The following is a 25,278-nucleotide window of genomic DNA, read 5'->3' on the forward strand; positions in this document are numbered from 1 at the left end:
TGGAATAAGGGAAACAGGACTCTGTTAGGAACACATTGTTTGTTTGACAGTAGATCAAACTGCACAAACGACTGAACAAATATGCAGGGTGTGAGGATGTGTGTGCAGAAAGTTGTGATGCGTAGTTCGGTTTCCAAACAAACTGTGACAGAGTGATAAAAGATCATGTAAAATAGATGCACACATCTGGTGAAGAAGTTCATCACTATAAAAAAAAAGCTGATGAGTCAGCAGATATTTGTGTTTATTCCTGTTTTTGTTGTGGTTCCAGAAAAACTCATGAAAATCTGAGTTCACCGTGCAGCAAATGCAATTATAAAACGGATTTTAAACGATAAAACTGGATTCAGATAAAGTTGTAGGACGTATTACTTATGTCGGTGTAAAATAACTTTGGATTTCAACTGACTATATAGTTTTCTGAAAGTTTGCTAATAGTCTGTGAGTGTCAAATCTTAATTTGCCTCCTCATCAAATCCAGCTCCAACTAATGCTAAACAAAGAAATCTGATTTAAACTTTAAAACAGGATGTATAAAACCTTCATCCTCTTCAACTGATTAAAAAAGTGACTATTGATTTCTTTTCAGTTACATTTAAAAAAACTAAATATGGAATCAACAGAAGTTAAATGAGTGTGTAATTATAAACAACCTGTTTTCCATGTGAGCCCGAGGACCCCGATCAGAAGCAGCCGTAGAAGCATCATCTCTCTGACTCTCAGGTTTTGCAGCGTTTCTTCCTCTGTGCTCTCCCTGTTTTGCGGTGTGTTGGTGTGATTATCAGTTATAGCTGGTCAGGATGACTGATAATGTCAAACTCTACCGGTAATAAATGTCCACACAGGGGAGGGACTGGCCTACTTGTCCAAAGGACACATGCACAAGATTTCATAATAAAATAATGACCCTGATAGTGAAGCTTTGGTTGTAATAATGAGTGAAAGTGAACTTCGAAGTACTCATGGGATTATCTTTCCGGACTTATCACACAATGTAGTGATATGTCATTGATCATTTTAGCAAATTGAATTCAAGGTGTATTTGAAGGTGCAGATCTGTCTGATTGTCCAGTTCAAGGCCACACACTAAATATGTCTGGATCATTGCCTGTCTATTGATATGGACCACGTGCCTCCATCCTCTCCCATTGAAAGAAGTGAAGCCAAAATGCTACACTGGTTGGTGCTGACCTGGGCTCGTATGCATATCCAGCTATTACACAAACTGCGATTAGTCTTAACGTACCGTTATGGAACAGCCCATTTGGCTGCATGCACAACTGCAAATAATTAGCCAATTAACTAATTGCGCCATGAAAGCAAGACTGGTGATACATTTCATATGTCCAGGGAACCTCCTGGAAAACCCCTATCCAACAAAATGCAATTGCATTGCCTACTATATATAAACAACAATAAACATGGCGAGCGGTGCTGGTGTGACTGAGAGAAGATAAAGAAATAAACAAATTTTCAGCTGAAGAAATTTACTTTTTATTAAAAGAATATAGAATGAACAAACAGCTGTTATCAGCAAGTCAATCGCCAAAGATAACAAACAAGGATAAGGGGAAAGTTTGGCTGAAGATCTTGAACTGGCTAAATGCATGCGGTGTTTCTGAACGCACAGTATAAGACCTAAAAAATAAAATAAGCAACATGAAAGCGGCTTTGCGCAACAAGCACCGCCACCAACACGGTACAGGTGGAGGACCACCTGTCCCCCTGTTGAAGGATGAGGACTTGTTAACAGAGTTGTTTGGGAAGGATTCACCTGACGTTATTGCTGGTAGGTTACTTAAGAATTATGTTCTAATTCATTCATGTGAAATAATCCCTAAATATCTGTTGTCTTTGCATACTTCGCAAATGGTAACGCATAAGCATGATCTCTGCCATCCTTAAACAGCCTAACAGGTGCGGTAATCCTGCCGTTACCAGCTGTAATTTAGGAGTCTACCGCCATTAAATGTAATGCTTTGTTGGGGCGTTAACCTGGCTCATGCATACCGCTAATGGATTTTTTCCACCATTAGTACAAACGGCCCGTTTTCATTGCCAGTGGCTGGATGTGCATACGGGCCCTGGGCTGTAGCAAACTGGCAGGTGGAGCCGCAGGGTTGACATGTATTCAATTTATCCACAAAACTTAAAACTTGCTCTTCATTATTATGCATATTATTTGCATACAGTGATCATTATATGCAACTCTTTGATATTATGCATATGATTCAAAAAAATCTTCTACTTGGACTGAAATATATTTGGTAAGATGGAAGCTTGTCATCAAAAAAAAGTAGTTTCAGCAAACTACACTCCCAAGGAAGACGTTTTTTACTTATTTGTGAGCCACAGTTATCTTTTTGTTTGTTGGATCAGGTCCAAATCTTAAGAAGTTCTTCTTTAGCCAAAGCTAAACCAACTTTTATAAAGAAAAAATACAGTAAAAAGTGTTTGTAGTTTTATGTTTTTGCTGACGAATAGACAAACAAAGCATCGGAAACAGAACCCCCTCTTCTTAATATCAGAGTCTACTACACAGTTAAATATTCTAACACAACTTTAACTCCTGTTTGCATTCTTCCATCTCTCCGTCACCTCTGGTGGTCACTTTAAGAACATCTGTACTCCTCTCAAATACAAATACCACCGGTCTTTGATGACATAATCATAATCAAGACATTTACAGTTGTATAAAGATTAAAAGAGCAATACATTATCTATTTAGCCATCAGATTAGAGAGTGGTATAGAGTCTTTGGTTGAACAAACTTCATAAAACACAGTCTCATGATTACTCTGTCAGCAAATCTGCATCCTCACAACATGCCTACAGTTACATAAGCTGTTTTTATTTGGTGACAGGGATTTCATCTCCATCTTTTTTTATTCAACTCAGCAGCTTTCTTTGTTTTATCCTCTGGACACTTCAGATTTTTAATGTTAAAGCTTAACCCACCACCTTGAATAAACCAAAACTTTGTGCTTGGACATAGTTTTATTAGTCTTAAATAGTTATTTTTATATGTCTCATTGTTCCTTAAAAACAAGGGGAGCAGACCATTTTGACTGGGGTGTCCAAACTGTGACACTGACTTTGCCAGGGGTTGCATGAAGTCTAATGGACACATAGATAAAATACATATATTTTCCATTTCTGTCTGATAACAAACACTTCAACTACCTACAATTAAGTATCATACAGATGTTATACTCCTGTGTATATTTACAACTGTAGAAGTAACAACAAAAGGGCATTATATAATTCTTCTTAGCTAAAGTCTTTAAGGACTCAAAATGATTTAAGTACAATGTTACAAGTAAAGGTAAATGAAAAACAAAAAGAAAATGTGCAACAATTAAAAGCAAGGAAAACTACTGGCAGCCTGTTGCAACACAACCTAACTAGTTGATTTTAACCCAAGTCCCGCCTCCAGCAAGGCCAGGATGTCAATCATGCTAGGACTTTGGGGTGGCCAGTTAAATTTCCCCCCCCTGCTAATATCTGATATATGTCCTTGGCTTGTATACTTGACCTCGTCACTGCAGCCATAAACATCAGATCAGGAATCACGCCATTCTGTAGACTGATTGCTTAACCGTGTGAATGGATATGTCTGCTAAAAACACAGGTTAAAGGCATGAAGGGGAAAGATTATCTTGGTTATTTGCTAAACTACTGCCGTTATCTCTTTCTTATTTTCAGACGGTATGAGAACAATGAAGAGAAGTGACTATTCTTTCCTTCTTTTACTCATTTTATATAAGTTACATACATTTTTAATAAACTGATAAAAATTTCCATCATCAATTTTTTAAAAGGACCTAACAGCACTGAATACAGGTGTATGACTTATCCCATACCTCTGTAAAGAAATATAAGATACACTCAAAATAATCTGCTTTAAGTTATTTACAGTGAATCATTAGTGTTGTAATAAGACTATCTCTTATCTCTCCTCTGATTAAAGAGGTGACGGATGGTCAGGGGGGCAAAGAAGTTAAGAAAACAACGAACCAGATTTTTGCTACCACAGTGCTCATAGTCGCTCATTATGTGCTGTACTGTCTACATCCAAAGCACATGTTCTCTCTGTACTAAAAAAATGTACAGTCATGCTTTCTCCATGTTTACTTGTTTTCCCTGCAGGTCTTGAATGCAATAGGGAAGTATAATCGTGATTACAGTAATCCAGATATGGGGCCCAACTGCCTTTACAGTCTTTTATCTTCAACCAAGGACATTCACTCTGCATGAACCTCCTGCTGAAGCTTAACCTCTATCTCACTGATCTATGCTAATCTTTGAACAGGCTCTGACGGGCTGAACATTTTGTCCTGTAGTTACACTTCTGCAACACTATGACAGTGACCTTCATCATCTGTACATGCATTGAAAACGTATTGGATTTATCTATGTATCCAGAGGCTTCAGACGAGAACAAATGGACTTAAAGCTCCAGTGAGAAACTTTAAGTTTGTGTTGCGGAACTGTGGACACATCTTTACTGATCTTGTTGCTTGTTTAGGAAGTTTGAAAGTTTGTTTGAAATTGGTCTTAACATTTGATCAGATGCATCAGTGGATTGTATAAGATGGTGGACCACACAATTGCCCCTCAAAAAGTGAAGCCAAAACATTTAAAGCTCCCCACCCCGCAAAGGTCCTCATTGTTAAGGTCAGAGTCAAGTACTCATCACTCATGAGATTGAGACATCACTACAGTGTGGAGGCAGCAACCTCAGGCATTACCAGATTTTTAAAAGCTCCTTCTGGAGCCATAAAAACCTACAGTAGCATCCCCTTGTGCACTGTAGAGTTAGTGGAGTACCCCTTTAAGATCTTCTTCAACATATAAGAATTAGTTGGTTAATAATTGTGTCTTATTTTTATACTAACATCATGGACATTTCTTTGAGTAATATTCTTTTGAATGAAACATTAATAAATGTTGGCACTGAAGTGAAATAGCTACCAGCATGTGATTATTAGACTTGTCTCAGAAAGTTGGCAGCAAAGTAATTGATGGAGAAGACAATAAAGGCTTAAATAAGGGGGCCTCTGCAGGGATTTAATTAGCAGCTATGTGGAGAGCAACTTTTCTCTAAAATATAACCACAGAGGAGGAAACTGGTGTTGCTTTTCAACAAAGACAGGCTTTAAACCCCTCAGACATTTTAAGTATCAAAGGAGAAAATTGAATAAGAAACACGACAGGCTGTTTGGAGGCACGGCTGCCTTTAGATCCAACTGCAGCAATAGAGCACCAGATGGATGTTACCGATGGCTGCTTCTCTGGCTGCTCAGAGCACACAAACATGATCAGACACCAGATGCAGTCTGTGGTATTTTGGGACATTGTTAGTGCCTTTGGCTCACTGTCACAAAACTTTAGGTGAGAATTTAGTAACTTGAGCTATCTGGTAAAGACATGATATGTCAAGGGAGGAGAGGGAACATGAGGCATCTAATGTGAAAGCAGAAAACTTGCTGGGCTGGTAGAGATGGAGCAGGACAGTATGTGACATTGTAAAAGCATTGGAGCATGATATTCTAATATAATTATTTTTATATAGATGGTTGCATGATCACCGGGTGTATCACATTGTCTTGTTTTTAAAATTGTGATCCTTAATTTCAGGATTATTTATAATACATGGTAATTACTTTCCTTTGTTTTGAATTTCTGAGGCTGCACCCTGGAAGGTGAGGCCTCAAGCATCTGACAAAGCAAGAAATAATATTAAAGGATAGGCCAAAGCCTGTTCCTTTGACTACAAAGAAAAATGTCAGTCTCCTAAAACTTCTCATAAGCTACTTAATGTCACATTTTACCAAAAAGGCTGAGCACTGTCGAGGAATCCTTGGTAAACAATAAAATCAGGGTTTACCGAATAACTACAAACTCAAATTAATTTATTGTACTTTTTTGAAATTTATTATAAAAGCCCATCTAGGGATGAGCAATGCCAAATAGCTCAAGCTACGCTGTAGTGTGGTGTATTGGTTTACCTGCTTTATACTTGTCCCTTTACAAATACACATTATATAATATTAGCAAAGAAAAAAAGTTTGTGTTAGGAGGCCTTACCATCATTTTAGGCTTAAGAATATATCAAGGATTAAAGGACTGGTGTCTCAGCAGGATGCAGAAAAACTTGTCCATGCATTTATCATTAGCAGACTAGACTCCTGTAACGGTGTCTTGACATGACTCCCTAAAAAGTCCATCAGACGACTGCAGCTCATACAGAATGGTGCTGCTCGAGTCCTAACAAGGACCAAAAAAGTAGATCACATCACTCCAGTTCTTAGATCTCTACACTGGCTTCCAGTCTGTCAAAGAATAGACTTTATCCAGCTGATGGTTTATAAAGCACTGAATGGTTCAGGCCCAACATACCTTGCTGATCTGCAGCTACTTTATGAACCACATCGACCTCTGAGGTCATCAGGTACTTGTCTACTTTGAGTCCCTAGAGTCAGAATGAAATATGGTGAAGCAGCTTTTAGTCATTATGCACCACATATCTGGAACAAACTCCCTGAAAGCTGTAGGTCCGCTCCAACTGTCACCTCTTTTAAATCAAAGACTAAGACCTTTTTAATTTGTCACTGCCTTCCTATCTTAGCGTATTTTGACACACTTTAAATGCAAATGTTAATTTTATTGTGTTTTGTCTTTTTAATTGTGCTCTTTTATGCTTGTCTGAATGTTTCCAATGTTTTTAATGTTTTAATGTAAAGCACATTGAGTTGCCCTCGTGTATGAAATGCGCTTTACAAATAAAGCTGTTTTGCCTTGCCTTGAATTATATAAATAATAAGTGTACAAACAAAAACAAGTTGGTCTGTCTCATTCCAGCATCCAGCTACTAAATGGCAACATCTTATTCTGCCCATGGTCTACGTGTATGCTCTGCTGCTCCCTTGTGGCCTTGCCCAGAGCTACACTAAAAACAATGGCTCGAGTCGACCTTCAAAATAAAAGCATAGACTTTTTGATTAAAAAAATCGGGGATCACTGGCGTGGAGTTTTGGATTCCAATCTTTAGCACATAACTAATTAAATGATTAAAATGATGAGTGTGATCACTGCGATTAGTTTGGTATGATTCAAAACAAAATTGTGTTTAATGAGGATTTATTTTGAAATATTGAGCGGAAGTAGTTGTCATTGTTGCTAGCTAGATGAGAACAGACTGGCTGGTTGCAAAAAACTGCTGTCCTGTGTTATTTTGTCTATTCAAAGTCAAACCAGAGGATACAGGGAGCTTTTTAATCACTCGAGAATACAGATACAGGTCTGTTAAAGTCCCTTTAAGAGACGCATCTGCTTCTTCGCTTGCTAACGCTTCGAGGTGAGACATTTGGCCTGTTAAACTGGCTGTTATCTTTCTCTCTCTTCCTAACATGATCTTCTCCCCTCACAGGCCATAAAGCAAACTGAAGGGTAAGTTTTAATTTTTAAAATAATAATCAAATCACAATCATATTTTGATGATGCAGCTGTAGCGAGTTATAGACAGAATGCCAATCCGTCCATGTTTTTTGTTGTTATTGACATATCGGGACGCCTTCAAGTGACTCATAAATCTCAGCACTGACTATGTAAGTCTTTGTAGTGTTTTTTTTTGTCTTCTAGCTTCTAACTTTATGGTGTATTTGTGTTGTAGAGCGATTAAGACCTTATGTTAGTCAAAGAAAAAAAAAAGTAAATAACACTGCACCCTGAAACATCATTATTAACATCATTATTATCATCATCACTAAGCAATCAAATGAATTGTCATTACACTGAATGCAACTTCACAGAAGGGTAATATGGCAAGGCCCACTCAACACAAATAGAAGAGAACTTATTAATGGAAAAAAAAAAGATCAGACTTGAATGTCTCAGTCAGGTTGGGAATCACAGGGTAACTCACAATTTGATATAAGACAGGGGTTCCCAAAGTGTGGGTTGGGATCCCCTGGGGGGTCGCGAGACACAAATAGGGGGTCGTGGGATGTCTTCCCCAATGTTTTTTTAAAGTGATCTAAAAATATGTTTAATTATTATTTTATTATTATTATTATTATTATTAACTTTTGTTTATTTACCTTGTTTTCTTATGTCAATCGTCCTTTTTGTTTGTACTGTTAATTATTGTTATTTCTTTATTATCATTATTATGTTTGTATCTTTTTGTATTTCTTTATTTGTTCCCCTCTATGTTGGTTTTGTATTACTTATATATAATTTTTTAACTTCTGGTGAACAAAGAAATACTGAAAAAATGCAATTAAAATATTTGAATGACAAAAGTTATCTAAACATAGTCAATTTTACTAATTAATAGTAAAAAAAATATTGACAAAAATAGTAGCTAAACTTGAAATAAAACCTTGAAAATAGAAAATTTAAAGAGTTTTCTGCCTTTTTGTCAGATGACTCCAAAGCTTAGGGTTTGTGAACAGTTAATTATTAAAATCAGTAGCAGTAGGTTAGTTCATAACGGCACAGGAAACACAGCCACACGCTCATATAATTTTCTGCAGACCAGCTAAATGAAGCCACATTAAATCAATATGAGGGACAGTGGGAGTAGCGAGCCTTTGGGACCTATATTTTAGGGTTGTGGGCTGAAAAGTTTGGGAACCCCTGGCCTAAGATACGATAATATCAGGATACAGGGATTCTGCAATGATATATAAGCTGGAAGACAACAATATAAGTGTCCTTTGAGATATTAACAGGGGAAATACTGGGTTAATGTCATTAGTGCCAACGCAATGAGTCATGAATGTTAATCTGTTTAGAGCACTGTGTGATTTTTAGATCAAAATATCCACATGTTTATTTATTTTATGTTTTCATATTGATTCCTGCAATAAGGTGAGTAATTTGCATATATCAGGGTGACATTGTATTGCTGTTTGATATTTTGTCCCTCATATTGTCGCAATCTTTATCGCACTGATGAAAAGAGTACCGTGTTACATCATCTTTTGACGCTACTCCACCATTGTGTTTTTTTGTTTTCTTTTGTGTCACTAGTAGAAAAAATGGGGCGGATCTTCTTGGATCACATTGGAGGAACTCGCCTCTTCTCCTGTGCCAACTGTGACACCATTCTGACCAACCGAGCTGAACTCATTTCAACACGATTCACTGGAGCTACCGGTCGAGCTTTCCTGTTCAACAAGGTACCTGAACACATCACCTCTCTCACCAGGAGCAGAGACAACATTCCTGTTGCACTTGTTGCTTTTATTGAGTGTCTATTATTAAAATGCTAGATGGTAAGGATCATGAAATGTCATTTTGATATATAAAACACACTGTGTGGTACTTAAATAGACATTTACCTCATTTGATGTTCTATCATAGTCTGCATTTCAAAGCTGTTTCCAAAGAGTCCTTATTGATGATTTATGTCATATACATTTGTGCTGCTCTCCAGGTTGTAAATCTGCAGCACAGCGAGGTGCAAGACAGAGTCATGCTGACAGGTCGACACATGGTGCGAGACGTCAGCTGCAAGAACTGCAACAGCAAACTTGGCTGGATGTACGAGTTTGCCACAGAGGAGAGCCAGAGATACAAGGAGGGTCGTGTCATCCTAGAGAGGGCGCTGGTGAGGGAGAGCGAAGGCTTTGAGCATGTTCCCTCTGAGAACTCTTGAGTTCACATCAGTCACCTCCAAAGTGCTCAACCTGTGTGTACCGCAGCTTTTTCTCCTACAGCAGAGCATGGACAGTGTGCCATTCGTGAGTAGAGCTACACCCAAATAAAATCACAGGCTGGGTCTTCGCGTGAATTTTCTTTGAACATGTAAGAAATTCTTCTATGATGGGTAATAACATCCTTGCTTCTCCGCCCATATAAAAACACCTGCAGATGCATATTGCGCCCAGCAAGCTGTGATATTGGTCAAATGTGTTGCTGTGGTGGATGCAGTGGGAGTGAGAGGATTCGCTCCTGCTGCTGTACAGGAAGCTCAGACAGAAGATGTTACATAGAGGTTTGAAAAGCTGTGGTGAATTCTGACAGAAGGGAGTTGGTTACTGCAATTACTTTTCTGATAAGGGTTTAATATGACACAATGTTTAAAATGTTTTGTTTCAAGAAAGTTTTTCATTACTTTCCTCATCATAACATCTACAAGGTTACTCTTACTGAACCAGGTTTTCATTTAAACCATAAGGAAGTCAGAAATCCTCGCTGTCATTTTAGGTCATGACACATTTATTTCAGTTTACATCATGTTCTACTTTAACATAACATGTTCTTCATTTAGCCATTTACTTTCACATTTCACTGATTGTTATTTATTGTTAATGTTTGACATGACTGAGAACTGACTGGAATCAAAAGTGGAATATGTTTCTTTGTATTAGGTCACAAATAAAGTAGTTCAAACAAACTTTATGTATTGAGTCTGTTTTTTCTTATATGTCCTTACACCTCTTCAAACGCCACTTCCCATCTCGCCGATCTCCTGTCCCCTATCACCAAGACCAAGCACCTCACCTTAGAGGACAGAGCCTTTGCCATCGCTGCCCCAACTCTCTGGAACTCTCTCCCTCCACACATCTGCAATTCTGACTCTCTTCAATGATTTAAAAACCACCTCAAGGCCCTTCTGTTCTAAAAAGCCTACAACACATAACCTCTTCTCCAGCCTCACCTCTGTCTTTGTTCTGTTTTATTTATTTGCTTTATTTTTCCACTTTCTGTAAACCAACTTTGAGTATCCAGAAAAGCGATATATAAGTGATATCAATTATTGTTATGTGTTTTCATATATGTAGTGATGTATTGGGCAATAAGTATTACACCATTTTTTTTTTTTTTTTTTCAAGAGATGGATTTTTGTCACATGATTTCATCTTTCTATTTTATAACTTTGACCTTATTCTGTCACTGTAGTGGCGTTTCCGCTGGATACCAAAGCCACGAAAGAGCTGCGGGCACATTAACTTGATTTCCAAAGTAAATGACATGAGATGCAATCCTGTTATAAAACTTTTAATAAAAAGTCACGTCACATGATAGAAAAACTGTATGTTCCTGCACCTGGCACATCTCACTGCATGTGCCAAGTGAATCAATCATTAACTACCAAGGGAGCTATCCAATCACATTAACCACTTGTGCACTGGATGTTATTTCTTTTTTTCAGAAATGCACAAAACATGAATTTAACACTATATTTTCAACTTAAATTTACACATTATGGCTCTTACAGTCACTGTTTTGACTTTTAATCTTACAATTTGGTATTTGCACATCAAAATAAGGACTTTTTATCCTATATATTTAAGTTATTAATATTATTATCAAGACTTTTACGTCACATTATTATCTTCTTTCTTACAATTATGGTCTTTCAGAATCAGAATCAGAATCAGAATCAGCTTTATTGGCCAGGTATGCTTGAACACACAAAGAATTTGACTTTGGTAAACTGTGCTCTCTATGTACAAGGCATAAGAATAAGACATGCAATAAAAAAAAATAATAATAACAATAACATCCACTATAAATGCAAAAGAACTACAAATAGGCATGACTAATATGTACAGGCTAAAATAATATGATAAAAGTGCAGTGGTGAGTTGCAGAGATAGTTTTTACATTAAAAAATAGTAGTTCAATAATAAATAGAAATATGGAATTCTGCTTGGAGAATTGTTGCATTGTATATTTATTGTATACCACTGCACTTTTATCATATTTTTTAGCCTGTACATATTAGTCATGCCTATTTGCTGTTCTTTTGTAATTAGCTGATGTTATTGTCATTATTATTTTTTTTAATTTTTTTTTTATTAGAATGCCTTATTCTTATGCCTTGTACAAAGGAATCACAGTTTACCTAAGTCAAATTCCTTGTGTGTTCAAGCATACTTGGCCAATAAAGCTGATTCTGATTCTGATTCTGATTCTTATATTTACATGTATATTCTATTCCGTTATCCCAACATGCTATCTCGTTATTTGGATATAATGTATTAAAAATCTGACAAATGGAGATATTTTTACATCATTACATTTTTACATCAAGGCGTCAAACGTCATCTATTTCCTGTGCTTCCACAAATCCCAGCCTGCCGGGTGGATGGTGAACCATCATCATCGGAGCTTCAGGGCGCTGAAAGCAAACACACCCTTCGATGAGGGGCGCCGCGCTGCATTCTGGGAAATGCAGCAAGTGCGATGCCTGGCTGTAAATCGTGAATCACACTGGAATCACACTCATGTTTGATGTGTTTCCGGTCGAGCGACATTCCTGAAACAGGCCGTGGATCTTTTGACATGACACTAAGGTGAGCAGGTGAACTGACTTCTTCTCTACCTGGACGGACCATAGGGACGGACACAGACCGGAGCAAAGATGGGCGTCGGTGAGTTTAATAACGACAATGTGGGCTAATGTTAGCTCGTGGAGGCGGTTAGATTGATAAGTGTTTGATGGAGAGCTTCAATGTGAGCTATTATCTTTGTATGTTTCAGAAAACGCCTCTGTGTGTGTTCAGGAAGTGATAGCAGACTGTGTGGCTGCTAAGTTACTGTCATGTAATCTCCTGTTTCTTGTGAAGTGTTGTAAAACACGTTAGAAATGTAAGCTAATGGCTGTTAGCAACATTAGACACTGTTGTCAAGATGCTATCTTTATTTATTGATATTCATTTGTATTTAATTACACATTTAAAATCATTTGGGAAGAAGAAATAAGGAGTATTTGAATATCAATCAATCAGACTTTATGTATACAATGCAATGACATTGTAACACAAAGTGCTGTACATAAAAACAACCCCAAATAGAATAGGTGAAGAAAAAGATCCCATCCCCAAAATCCTAAGGTTAAGAACACAATATATGCAACAATAGTAATAAAAACAATACAAATAAATAAAAGAGATCATGATATCTTAATGAGGAAAGCCTGGAGGTAAAATAAGATGTTGAAACTCAACACAGGAAATCAAAATCACCAAAATAAAATACATTGCTAAGATAATAAAACATTATTAAACTATTTAAAGAAAATGAGATTCTATACTTAAAATAAATAAATAAAGTAGAATAAAAGTGACTAACATTTGAACCAGATAATAAATAAATAAGTAAATAAGTACATAAAACTGTGAAGAATAAAACTCAGTTAAAAGCAAGAATAAAAAGGTCTGTCTTGAGTTTGCTTTTAAAGATGTTGATGCTCTGTGCAGCCCTCAGATCTTCAGGTCGGGGAATCCACAGGCGGGGGCCTTCTTACTTTTGGTACCATTAAAAGTCCACTACCTGAAGACCGAGGGCTCTCACTGGCTCATATGATACAAGCAAATCTGATAGATAAGAATGGCCAAGACCATTAAGAGATTTAAAAAACAATAAAATAATCTTAAAATCTATTCTAAAAGATACTGGAAGCCGATGCAGAGACTTTAGAATTGGTGTGATGTGGGCTCTCTTTCTGGTCTTTGTCAGCATTATATAAGGGAGAACTTCCTGAAAGTAGCACACTCCAAGAAGAATATTTAAAGACATGTTTATAAAAGATTGATGATTAATACGATATTATGATTCAGTTCACCACTTGGGGACATTTGTCTTGCATTGAAATGCAACATATGCAACATATCAAGGTTTGATTAGTTATTTAAGATGTGTAATACAAGATGTATCAGGACATTTCTTGACAGTAAGGCAACCTCAAACACCCAGCTGTTGTACTTGCATGTTCAGTCATGTTCACAATTAAGTTGTGTTCAAACAATCATCTATTTTCACAAACATGGAAGTGACAATCATGATGGTTAAGCACCACAGAATATACATAGATTTTATAGCTTAGAGCTTAACATAAGAACAAGAAGGATTCAGAAAACAAACAAACAAATGAAAACAAGCAGTAGAATAAATACAGGTATAATGTTCAGAATGTGTCTGTGGCTTTCTAAATGGAAGGTTTTGGTTAATAGAATTGAATTCAGTGTTTTCTTTAACTGATGTAAGGACAATTGGTAAAGGCTGAATACTAAACCGACTGTAAAAGGTGTTTAGAATTATACTGAGGTTTCTGGGATGTTTGATTAAGGAGTCACCTGGCTGACGAGGCCGTACTGTGATCAAAATGACATATGATTTCTTGTCAGACTGGTTTGCAGTCTGCTGTTCATTCATCCATCAGTGAAAGATTAAGAACAAACGTTTGCGGAAATCAAATAATTCAAACCTTACAGGGCTGAACAAATGTGGCGGTATAGCGTGTTACAAAACTGGTTTGCCCTTCTGGATCTGGATCACACACCTGAGCTGACAGGGATCTAGCTACCACTGGATGTGTAGCTGTAGCATCACCATAACATGCACCCAAGTTGCTTTTACACTGAGATCGAGAAGTCATGGAATAGCAAGTTTAACAAGAGTTACATGTTAAATAGTCATTAAATCAATGCTCTTACCACTCGTTTCTAAAGCTGGTGAATGCTTTCAAGTTTGGTCTGATGAGTCCTGGCTCAAGCTCTGGACGAAGCATTTAGTAATATAACACAGTCAGTGCCTAAATTTGTATCCTCTCTCTCCTTAGAAAATGTGAGCGTGATCTTCAAGCTGTACTGCCTGACAGTGATGACAATGGTGGCAGCCACATACATTGTTGCACTCCGGTACACAAGGACCATTACTACGGGAGAAATGTATTTCTCCACGACCGCGGTGTGCTTAGCTGAAGTCATCAAATTAATACTGAGTCTGGGGATACTGTCAAAGTAAGTGTTTCACTCTTACATTGCTGACCACACAACTATGCAAACACTTTTCTCTGTGAACATTGGAGGGTTTTTCTTGTTTACGTTTCACTTGAGTGAGAAAGTGTGTCTGAGTTCTGACAGATTGGATGGATGACACATAACATAGCATCCATTTGTATTAGGGAAGCAGCTAAAGGCTTAATTATTGACTAACCTGCCAAATGCTTTCAAGGTTATGAGGTCTGACCATAGACTGTATAAATAATGGACGTAGTATCCGTGACGTCACCAGTCTGTTCCTGAGCGCTGTTTTGAAGCCAATCGATGGCGGCAGCCATATTGGAAAAGCAGAACTCAACCAGGCGTAGTGTGACGTAAAGAGGCAGGGTTTGAGCCTCATAGCCAACAGCTATGTGTTCCTGTCCGGGAGTCAAGTCAGTCATGTCCTTATTTGGGCAGAAACTCAGAATCTTAATATCTTCTGAACCGTCGCATTAGAAAAAATTCACCCTCCGTACAGTGTGAGTGTGTGCTGATCGAGAAACTAGCTACGTAGAGCCAAGCCGTTTTTTGAACCAGGCTGTAAACATGTTTATTAATGCCGCAAAGATCGTCTTTTTTGAATTGGTGTCTGTGGTTTCTGGTGTTTCTGCAGCCAGCCTCTAGTGGATTCTTGATGAATTGCAGTTTATAACACTTCCGCATGGGCTTCATAGTTTGAACTTCCTGCCGCAAGAATTGAAGCCAATGCGGAAGTGTTAAAAACTGCCGTTTCTCCAGTGTCCGTTTGAGGCTGGCTCCGGAAGTAACGAAAACCACATACACACAAATTCAAAAAAGACGATCTTTGCAGCAGAAATAAACATGTTTACAGCCACTGGTACAAAAGACGAGTGTAGTCTGGATAGCTCATTTCTCGATCGGCACACACTATACGGGGGGTGAATTTTTTCATAACGCGGCAAGTTTGTAGATATTAAGTTTCCGAGTTTTCCTTGATGAGAGGCACAGCTGACTTGATTGACAGGCGGGAACACTGTAGCTGTTGGCTAGGAGGCTCAAACTCCACCTCTTTACCTCACACAAGTTTGGTTGACTTCAGCATTTCCAATATGGCTCTCGCTGACGATCAGCTTCAAAACAGCGCTTCAGAAACAGATGGGTGGCATCACGGATACTACGTCCATTAATTATACAGTCTATGGGTCTGACCTTTGCTTTTATTTTCTCAGTGTCTGAATGATTCCGAGCATGGATTGTAAACTAGCTCTGAAGTAAAGCAGTAGAGAATATCTTTGAAATATATGGTCCAGAAATAGTCGTTGATACTTGCAAAACAGTGCTTATTTTAATAAGGACATAAAACCTGTTGAGAAATCTGATGCTAAGCTTTTTGGCATCATGGCTGGTGTGTAAAAAAAACAAAAAAAACCCCCCAAAAAAACTAGAAAACTTTTGTGAATTTCAATCCATTACGACACTTAACAAACAAAGGCACATTCAACAGAAAGGATCACACCATCAACAGGATGTTATTGGTTTATTTTGATTAGTGATTCTGAATTTGACCTGAAGTTGATGTTGCTGGTTTGGGGAACCTTATTATTAGGGGATTGTCCGTTGCTCCCAGGCATGACGAGCTCTATGTATAGAAGGGAAGAAACAGATAGTAAGAAAAGGGTGTGGGAGGGCAGAGGGTGGAATCTGAGAACGAAAGAGAAGGAGAGGGATAGGTTTGACTTCATAAGAGTGCTGGAAAAGGCGTGGTTGAGGTTTGGTGCTGCTCCTAGTCCTGTGGAGGCGGGGGTCTGAGAATCTGAACCTGTCATCTGAGTAGAGGATTGGCTCACTGTGTTTTCTGCTCAGTCCACCTCCGCTCAGGCTTTTGGAGGTGTTCCTGTCAGTGTAATCTAATGAAATATTCTGATACCTCCAAAATCAAATATGCAACGACAGCTGAGGTTGAAAGGGGTTTATTTTGAAAGTATTGTGGAGATCATTTTCACTCCACCATATTTGCAGGAGGTGACACAGGCAGTACATAACATTTTAAGTGTCAGGTTGGTTGACTGCTCTTTCTTAGCTATTTATCTTGGCAACATCTGGTTCACCTCTCAGTGCAAAATAAATATTGGTTAATAACATCAAAATGTTTGCAGTTAGATTGGCTTGTTAGATGTGTTTTATATAAATGGGCGGGAACATTTGGAAAATAATGGATTGTGTTCGTAAGAAAAGGACATGAGTACTGAGCCAGCCTGGGCTACCCACACACTGATATCCGTGTCAATGTTTAACCAGCTTCAATTTATTTTGACAGGCTAGAACTGGTTTATAAGAGGCTGACTTCTCAGTTAGCAATAATTCACAAAATGTTCAGAATTTGGAAATTAAACCTACTGAAATATCATAATAATAATAATAATAATAATAATAATAATAATAATAATAATAATAATAATAATAATAATAGTAATAATAGTAATAATTGTGTAAATACATGATATTGATAATGATCGTGATAATAATAATAATGCAAAAATATAATATTATTAATAATAATCTATATTAATAATACAAATAAATAACAAATACAAAATTGATACTAAAGAATATAATAATAATAATAATAATAATAATAATAATAAAATAAATAAATAATACATAAAGAATACATAAAGAATACATTATATTAAAAATAGTAATAACGAATACTTAATAATAATAATAATAATAATAATAATAATAATAATGATTATAAGTGTTATGATACCCCACTGGATGGCTACCCCATGTGTTTGTGGAAAGCCCTGCCCTCTTCTTATATTTGTTTGCATTGATAATAATAGTAATAATAATGGTAATAATAATAATAATAATAATAACTTTATTTACTCTATATAAAGCACTTTTCAAAAAGCTGGTTACAAAGTGGTTGTCATCGGCAGCAAAATAAAATCAGAAGACCAGATGAGAAATAAAAAATATTTTAAAATACATCAAATTCATTTAAAATATATATATATATATGTATTATAAAAATAATGAAATTAAAAATAAAGTTGTAAAATCAGAGAAAACAGCATGTGAAAGTATGAGTGCAAAAGGTATTTTTGAGGAGGATACAGTGTACATATACTTGGATATTCAGCTGTAATTATTGTGCTTAGAAGGAGAGGGGGAGCTGAATTGCAAAGCTACAGCTGTTTGTGCAGAATATATCCTGATACAAAAAATTACTGCATTTTATCTTTGCTGGAGTAGCACTCATCTTGCTTTGTTGACAGAGCACGCACTGAGGGAATGCTTTAACCGACTCATTTTAACTATCATTAGTGCTTTGACATCCAAATTTAACATTGTAAGAACTCTGCATGAATTATGCCTTGAGATCTTTTGTATTTGAATCATCCCTCCTCCTCTTCTTCATCACTCTGTCTTTACGTGTTATGCTCTCAGTGAATCGGGAAGCCCCAGCAGACTGAAGAACATCATAGTGGAACATGTTTTCTGCAGCCCCAAAGAGCTGCTGAAGCTGAGCGTGCCCTCGCTGGTGTACGCAATTCAGAACAACATGGCCTTTCTGGCTTTGAGTAACCTGGATGCGGCTGTTTATTCGGTAAGGGCTTGATGATCAGCAAGTGTTGAAAGTACTGTGTTTATATGTCCCATAATTTCAGGGTGTTGATCTTGAGAACCTGTTGAGCCTGTGTTGAACTCCCATTATAGTATGTAAAGATCTGCAACAACATCAGTCATTCTTAAATACCAAAGCTGCAGCAGCTTTCTTTAGATAAAATGTAAAAGGGAACTTCATTTCTAAAGACGGCTGATTTAAATGTTTACTTTGGAACAGTCTGGAAACTTAAATAATGGCACCAAAAGTCCAAAGTCCTAACACTGCAGAGACTGAGACTATGAAATGTTTGATGTTTATTCTCCAAAATAATGACTCGAAGGAGCTGTTAATCCACCTATCAGATCAATCAAATAAACTATTACACTTATTTTGACTATTTCTTTATAAATAACATCTTAATACTGGCAACAATTTGAATTCAGAATCAAATCCAGATTGATTCCATGCTCATGCAGATATGTATTTCTAAAATGGTAAATGGCTCCAAATAGTTCACAAGAATCACCTTTTTAAAAAAAACATTCTGTGCAGGTGACCTATCAGCTGAAGATCCCATGCACTGCGCTCTGCACAGTCCTTATGCTGAACCGCTCTCTGAGCCGGATGCAGTGGTTCTCCGTCTTCATGCTATGCGGGGGCGTGACTCTGGTTCAGTGGCAGCCTGCAGAGTCCACGAAAGTTCAGGTTGGTGTTCCTACAGTTTAAAGGTTAAAAATGGAGACTGTTTGGATTAGAATCGAAGTCCTGTGACCAACATGGGATTATCTTTTTCTTACTTTGTTTAAACAGCAGATGATATTAACAGTGAGGTCTCTTGTGCTGTCTCTTTTCATTTTTTTTTTTACAGGTTGAGCAAAATCCTTTTGTTGGGTTCATTGCCATCGCTATAGCTGTGCTTTGTTCTGGATTTGCAGGTAAACTTGGCTCACTATTTTGGCTCACATTATAGAATCACTTACTTAAACTAAAGAAATATGGGCCAAAGAGGTTTAACAGCTTCACTGATTACAAACATAGAGGTTGTTGAGAGCTTCACAACCTTTTTCTTCCTGTTTCTCTGGTTAAGACTCTCAAGGAGAGATGCGTTTGACATTTAAAAGAAAGGAGGAGGAGATTTTAGTTCACAAATAACACACACAGGATACGTTTAGCATAGAGATGGGGTACCACTTTTTACACGGGAGGGGTGCCAAACTGAAAGTTCCTCACTGGAGCTTTAAGACAAGACAAGACAAGACAAGACAAGATAAGATAAGATAGTCCTGTATTCGTCCCACAACAGGGAAATTCAAATGTCACAGTAACAAAGTAGACAGTGCAAAAGAAATATATAAAGCGCCAAGAGCCTATAAAGTAACAATTATTTAAAAGTTATTAGCAATTAAAATTAAAGAGGTAAAAAATAAGCATATCTTACACACAGATATATATATTTTTAGGAAATGAAATAAAATAGCTAAAATAAAGATTACAGTACATGAATAAGTTGTCATTTCCCCCAATTCCACTAAAGTGTACACACAACATGCACTCAAATGTACACCTTGTACCAATTCATGTCAATTTTTCTCCTATCACAAGGAATCATCTTTTTTTGTTTGAGTTTCCATAAGAACATATTTCTGAATATTTATTTTCCTCTCCTTTCTGATTCCAGGTGTGTACTTTGAGAAGGTGCTGAAGAGCTCAGACACCTCTTTGTGGGTGAGAAACATCCAGATGTATCTCTCTGGCATTCTGGTCACCCTGATCGGTGTGTTCATAAACGATGGAGATCACGTCATGGAGAAAGGCTTCTTTTTCGGCTACACACCCTGGGTGTGCTTTGTAGTGTGTAAGTCCACTAAGCCTGAGGATGTTTTTTTAATTTCCTTTCACTGTTCTTTGCCCGTTAATGACATTGCTGGTTATTTTTGCAGTCTTGGCCAGTGTGGGCGGTCTGTACACGTCGGTGGTGGTGAAGTACACTGACAACATCATGAAGGGATTCTCTGCTGCTGCCGCCATCGTGATCTCAACTGTGGCATCTGTCATCTTGTTTGGACTACAGATAAGTATGTGTGCTGATAATTAAAATTCCGGTTTTCACTGTTCCTGCACATCCTCAGACCTCCATTTTTGACTGACTTAATGAGCGCAGAAGATGAAAAGGTTGTGAATTAGCTAGGCTTCTTCTGTACTGATCACATAGTTGACTCTTTACAGCTAGAAACCTACAATGGCAGGTTTTCTGTCCAATAATACGCCAGCATGAACTTAATGTACAGAAGATAAAACTACTTGTGGTAGTTCCCTGATCATTTTCCAGAAAGAAACGGAAATTTAAGACTTAAAATTCTGCATGTGGCACATGTTGGGTAAACAGATAAAGCATTCAACTGAGCCACTCTCAGTACATTGATCCCTGCACTCAGTGGGAATCATTCAGCGCAACGTTGCAGAGTTTTATAGTTTATGACTTTATGATGCTGGAACTTATTATCACATGGTTACAATGAGGGAAGTTATGGAAACAATATGCTTGCTTCCCAAGAGGTTGAGTTGTGTAAATACTATGTTTTGGCAACGACAACTAAATTTGACAACAAATGACTCGCTACAGAGCGAGTAACTTTATTTAGTAGGGGTGCAACGGATCAAAAAACTCACGGTTCGGATCGTATTACGGATTTGAGTCACGGATCGGATCATTTTTCGGATCAACAAAAAAAAAAGAAAAAAAGAAAGAAGACAAGACAAATACAACTTTGTCCCTCTATTTATTTTGTAGAACTCTTTGCCCATTAAATAAAAACAACATTCAACTCAAAATTTACTGCATGTGCAAAGCACCCTATCTGTGGGCCCAGTCCTGCCTCATTCACTGCATTTCATGGCATGGCAAGTGAAGGAGCAGAGGAACTTCAAAAGCTTCACTCCATTCTTCTTTCATTTGCTGATTTTCACCGTCCACTTTTCTTTGAGCAGCAAACTGTGAACACACCGTTTTATTCTAGGGTCCTACAGTTGGCAAAGTGCCAACATGCGAACTGCTCCATAAACGAAAGTGAAAGTTAAAAATTGCACTCGCAGCATTGGACTCTAAGTGACCCAGTAACAGCCTGTCTGTGCATCGTTGACATGGAGAAAAAAATCCCGGTAAACACGCGGTGACCCGACCAAAACACAGAGTGAAGGAGTAACAGTTCGGGGGCCACAAATAGGCGGCCGGATGCGGCCCGCGGGCCGTGTATTGACGGCCTCTGGTCTAGTGGGTGCGCGACGGAATTTCATAACGTGGCTCAATCACATTCAGCATTCACTGTATTTCACAGGGAAACCAAAATGCTCCCATACATGTGACTTCCAAGATGCAGGAGGGTTATAATGTTCCTCTGCTCCTTCACTTGCCATGACTACCACTGCGCTTGACGAGTGAGTTGACGCGCAACCTTTTTTTTTTTTCATCAACCGATCCGCGGACCACGTCCGTGCCGAACCGTGGAGAGGCATCCGTACGGATCACGGATCAACGATGATCCGTTGCACCACTATTATTTAGTGAAGGCATACTCAAGGTTCCCACACGTCCTGGAAAACCTGGAAAACAGTTGACCAATTTTCCAGTACTGGAAAACACCTGGTTTTCAGTACTGGAAAACACCTGGAAAATGGGAGAAAAAGTAAAATGTCCTGGAAAATCACAGATTTTCCTGGAAAATTATTTCAACATGACTGCGTTTATTTCAGTAAGGCAGCTTCCAGATTCCTTTGCTGGCTCTTTTGTTTTTTTCGTAGTTCATTTTATATTTTTTGAGAAAAGAGAAAGCTGAGATGTTGCCCATCATTGTTAGCTGGTTGCACTAATAAAGTGAGGTGCTGTTCATCTGTGGTTGCATTATTCTATAATCAATTTGCCATAATTTTTAAGCATGTAAGAGATGATTTCATTGATAGCCATAGACTACACGTCTTTCAATGTAGACTTCCACTGAGAGAAACATATTAGACTATTTAGGAACTAAATTATCACACCAGCTTGATCATCACTGAAAATGTCCTGGAAAATGATCTCTGTAAAAGAGTGGGAACCCTGATACTGACAGAAGAAGCCTTTGAGGTTATTGGCATCAAATTGTATAGAAAATCTTCATAGAACTGCAATCAAAACATCCTAATTTATAATCAACTAAAAAAAAGAACTTTTTGGGCTTTCGCTGTAAATATTAGCATACATGTCAAAACTTTTCTTTTTAGGTTATTTCCATTAACGAGGCTGTAAATACAACAAGAGGGAGCGATCTAATAGAATGATTAACTTTTTAAAGGCACCATAATGGCTTTTTTTATTTTTATGTAATTTATTTTGTATTGAATTTTTTGCATTAAACATTTCAACTTCATTTATTTATCAGTTTATTTGACAGGGGCCATGCAAAACAAAAACTGTCAAGCATGTACAAGTTTCTTAAAATTTAGACTGGAGTGAATTGTTATGCCCAGAAACTTTAAATGTGTAACAATCTGTATTACCTCTCGGTTTACAGTCCTATCAGGTTGAGATGTATGGTTTCCCCTGATAGAAAAATACATACCTACAGTTTTGCTCGCATTAAGCGTTAGACAATTGTGAGTGAGCCAATCTGAGACTTTGTTTAATGCTGCAGAGAGTTTGGATGCAGCATATTATCTTGTTTTAGCATGGTATAGATAACCGTGTCATCTGCGTACATTTGGATCTGTACCTCTGGAAATATCAGGGGCAGATCCTTAATGTACAAACTAAATAAAATCGGCCCTAGGATTGATCCTTGTGGCACTCACAACATTACAACCAGTAAAAGATGAGCTTGTATCATTAATTCTTGTACACTGTTTCCTTGAGCATAGGTATGACTCCATCCGTGTCAGTGCTTCACCAGAAAAGTTAAACTTTGACAACAAGACATTGATGATTAACGGTATCGAAAGCTTTTTTGAAATCAAGGAAAACAGCAGCAACAACACCTCCACTGTCAAGACTAGATTTGATTTGTTCTGTGAAATAGCAGATGGGATATACATTATCTCTACATTCTCCACATAAGCTTTAAAATCATAATTTCAAAATCACATATATACCAACGGAATTAAATAACATAACAGAAACTAAAAGGAAACAACAAAGGAGTAGTCTTTTCTTTAATTATAATATATTATAAAACTAATAGGGAGTGAAAATAAAATCTGGTCTAAGGAGAGTTACAAAATTAACCCATTTCCTCCAGTTTGCAGTGAATTGCTCTGACCTGTGATTAACAAGTGCTGTAGTCTTTTCCATGTTGTAAATGTCCATTGTTATGTCCATCCATCCATTTATAGTTGGGTACCATAATGGCTTTTAAGGGTTAAAAAAAAACAATAAAGGAACTTTTATTTCAAAAAGTTCCTGCTTACAAAGTCAATGCAACTAACTAAACTGAAATTACCTATAAAAGCAACCCCCTACAATGATTATAATATCATGTACAGAAAGGATAGGACAGGTGGTTATGCAAATTAGTATCCCTGACAGGGTGAGCAAGCTGACAGCGCTACGTGAACGACTCTTTGTTATCCAAGGTGAACAGGACCCCTGCATGATTATCTATTATTGACAGTTGTCCTAATCTTGCCGTCGACACACCTTTAAAGAAAGATCAGTTAAATGTCACACCTACTTACAGTGTTGCTGTTATCATCATTCTACTTAGAGATGCATTCACCAGTTCTGCTGCTGTTGGATTGCAGAACAGGAATATGAAAATGATTGAAAAATACCCTCCATGTTAAGCCCGCTGATTTACGTTTTTGCCACAGTGTCAACAGAAATGTGCTCCCTTACACGGATTGATTTGATATGATGTGTGTGATCAGGTTGTCACTGGTTGAGAGTGAATCACTTTTGTTATGGGGTTTTCACCAATCAGAATGAAGTTTGTAACCTGATAATGAAAAATAATAATCACATGGCTCGGTCTTGGATACTCCTCAGATTAGTATATTTGATAACGTGAATATCTCATTCTGCTTCTCTGATCCTCTTGTGCAGCATTCTCTTTCACCACTGGAGCCATCCTGGTTTGTGTTTCCATCTACCTGTACGGTCTCCCAAAGCAAGACACAAGCAAGCTGAAAACTGCGAATAACACAGACCCAGCTTCTAAACAGAAACTGATCACCGTGTGAGTCCAACAACATGGACCAGGCTTTTGCTGGGGTCACCTTGTCATGGGACCTTAAAGAGCTCCAGCAGGAGCTGAGCTGGGAGAAACAATGAACTCTGAGTCAGGTCAGCTCCTCAATTCATCTCACAGATAACTTTTGTTAAACAAAGGTATGTTCCCTCAACACAGCCCGCTTTTACCCACACGGGACCACGGACAGAATCAACATTTTGGACAATTTGAAATCGCCCTTTTGTTCCATTTGAGAAGTCATTCAGTTATATCACAAGAAAAAACACATTTGCCTTTTTTTAAACTCTCCCTTTTACCCGTCTGTCTGCTTTTTAAAGATTGTAAGTACTCTACAACAATCAGAGAAGTCTGGAGATGTGTCTACAGCCATGCTGGAGCGATATGCAGTAACAGGACTTTGTTTTTTTTGAGTATCAAGGGCGTATAAAAATCACTACTTCTCACCATGTAGGTTTTTTTTCAATCAGTGATCACTCTGTTTTAAACTGTGCAATGTGAGTGTCTTATTCTGTCACACAGTGCTGATTCTGAATGTGAAACAAACTTCAAAGATGAATGATGATGAAATGCACGAGTGATGATTTGTTTATAATGTCATCTGTTCAGTGTCTTGTATCATTTTGTGTCACATACATGTCGCCTTTTTGTGGAAGTCATTTTTTATTAAAAGTGACTGGAAAAAAAACAGTTTAAAGCC

At 37.6% G+C, this 25,278-nt stretch overlaps 2 protein-coding genes across 4 annotated transcripts; both read left to right on the plus strand.

The window, feature by feature from the left end:
- Window positions 1-7,166: 7,166 nt before the first annotated feature.
- LOC117824506 (protein yippee-like 5) lies at window positions 7,167-10,408 on the plus strand. 3 transcript variants are annotated; one of them, XM_034700020.1, is made up of 3 exons: window positions 7,167-7,360; window positions 9,040-9,188; window positions 9,446-10,408. In XM_034700020.1, the coding sequence occupies exons 2-3, from the start codon at window positions 9,048-9,050 to the stop codon at window positions 9,665-9,667; spliced, it is 363 nt and encodes a 120-aa protein (XP_034555911.1). In that variant the 5' UTR covers window positions 7,167-7,360; window positions 9,040-9,047; the 3' UTR covers window positions 9,668-10,408. The 3 variants fall into 3 exon arrangements, with proteins under 3 accessions (XP_034555911.1, XP_034555913.1, XP_034555912.1); XM_034700022.1 differs by having other exon boundaries at window positions 9,043-9,188; XM_034700021.1 differs by lacking the exon at window positions 7,167-7,360 and adding an exon at window positions 7,491-7,610.
- A 1,749-nt stretch (window positions 10,409-12,157) lies between these two features.
- Window positions 12,158-25,273, plus strand: slc35a1 (solute carrier family 35 member A1). The gene is made up of 8 exons (XM_034699317.1): window positions 12,158-12,392; window positions 14,582-14,762; window positions 18,204-18,363; window positions 18,916-19,068; window positions 19,232-19,298; window positions 20,042-20,218; window positions 20,304-20,438; window positions 24,434-25,273. Exons 1-8 carry the CDS (start codon window positions 12,383-12,385, stop codon window positions 24,568-24,570), a joined length of 1,020 nt encoding a protein of 339 aa, XP_034555208.1. The 5' UTR covers window positions 12,158-12,382; the 3' UTR covers window positions 24,571-25,273.
- Window positions 25,274-25,278: the final 5 nt, after the last annotated feature.

Source organism: Notolabrus celidotus, chromosome 13 (assembly GCF_009762535.1).
Source record: "Notolabrus celidotus isolate fNotCel1 chromosome 13, fNotCel1.pri, whole genome shotgun sequence".
Classification (NCBI taxonomy): Eukaryota; Metazoa; Chordata; class Actinopteri; order Labriformes; family Labridae; genus Notolabrus; species Notolabrus celidotus.

Excerpts from the sequence above, each read along its gene's own strand:
- slc35a1 (XM_034699317.1), top strand. Across the intron at positions 19,299-20,041 it reads GCTTTGTTCTGGATTTGCAG|GTGTGTACTTTGAGAAGGTG; the intron begins GTAAACTTGGCT and ends TTCTGATTCCAG. Across the intron at positions 20,439-24,433 it reads CTTGTTTGGACTACAGATAA|CATTCTCTTTCACCACTGGA; the intron begins GTATGTGTGCTG and ends CCTCTTGTGCAG.
- LOC117824506 (XM_034700020.1), top strand. The coding sequence starts at position 9,048 with ATGGGGCGGATCTTCTTGGATCACATTGGAGGAACTCGCCTCTTCTCC. Across the intron at positions 9,189-9,445 it reads GAGCTTTCCTGTTCAACAAG|GTTGTAAATCTGCAGCACAG; the intron begins GTACCTGAACAC and ends GCTGCTCTCCAG.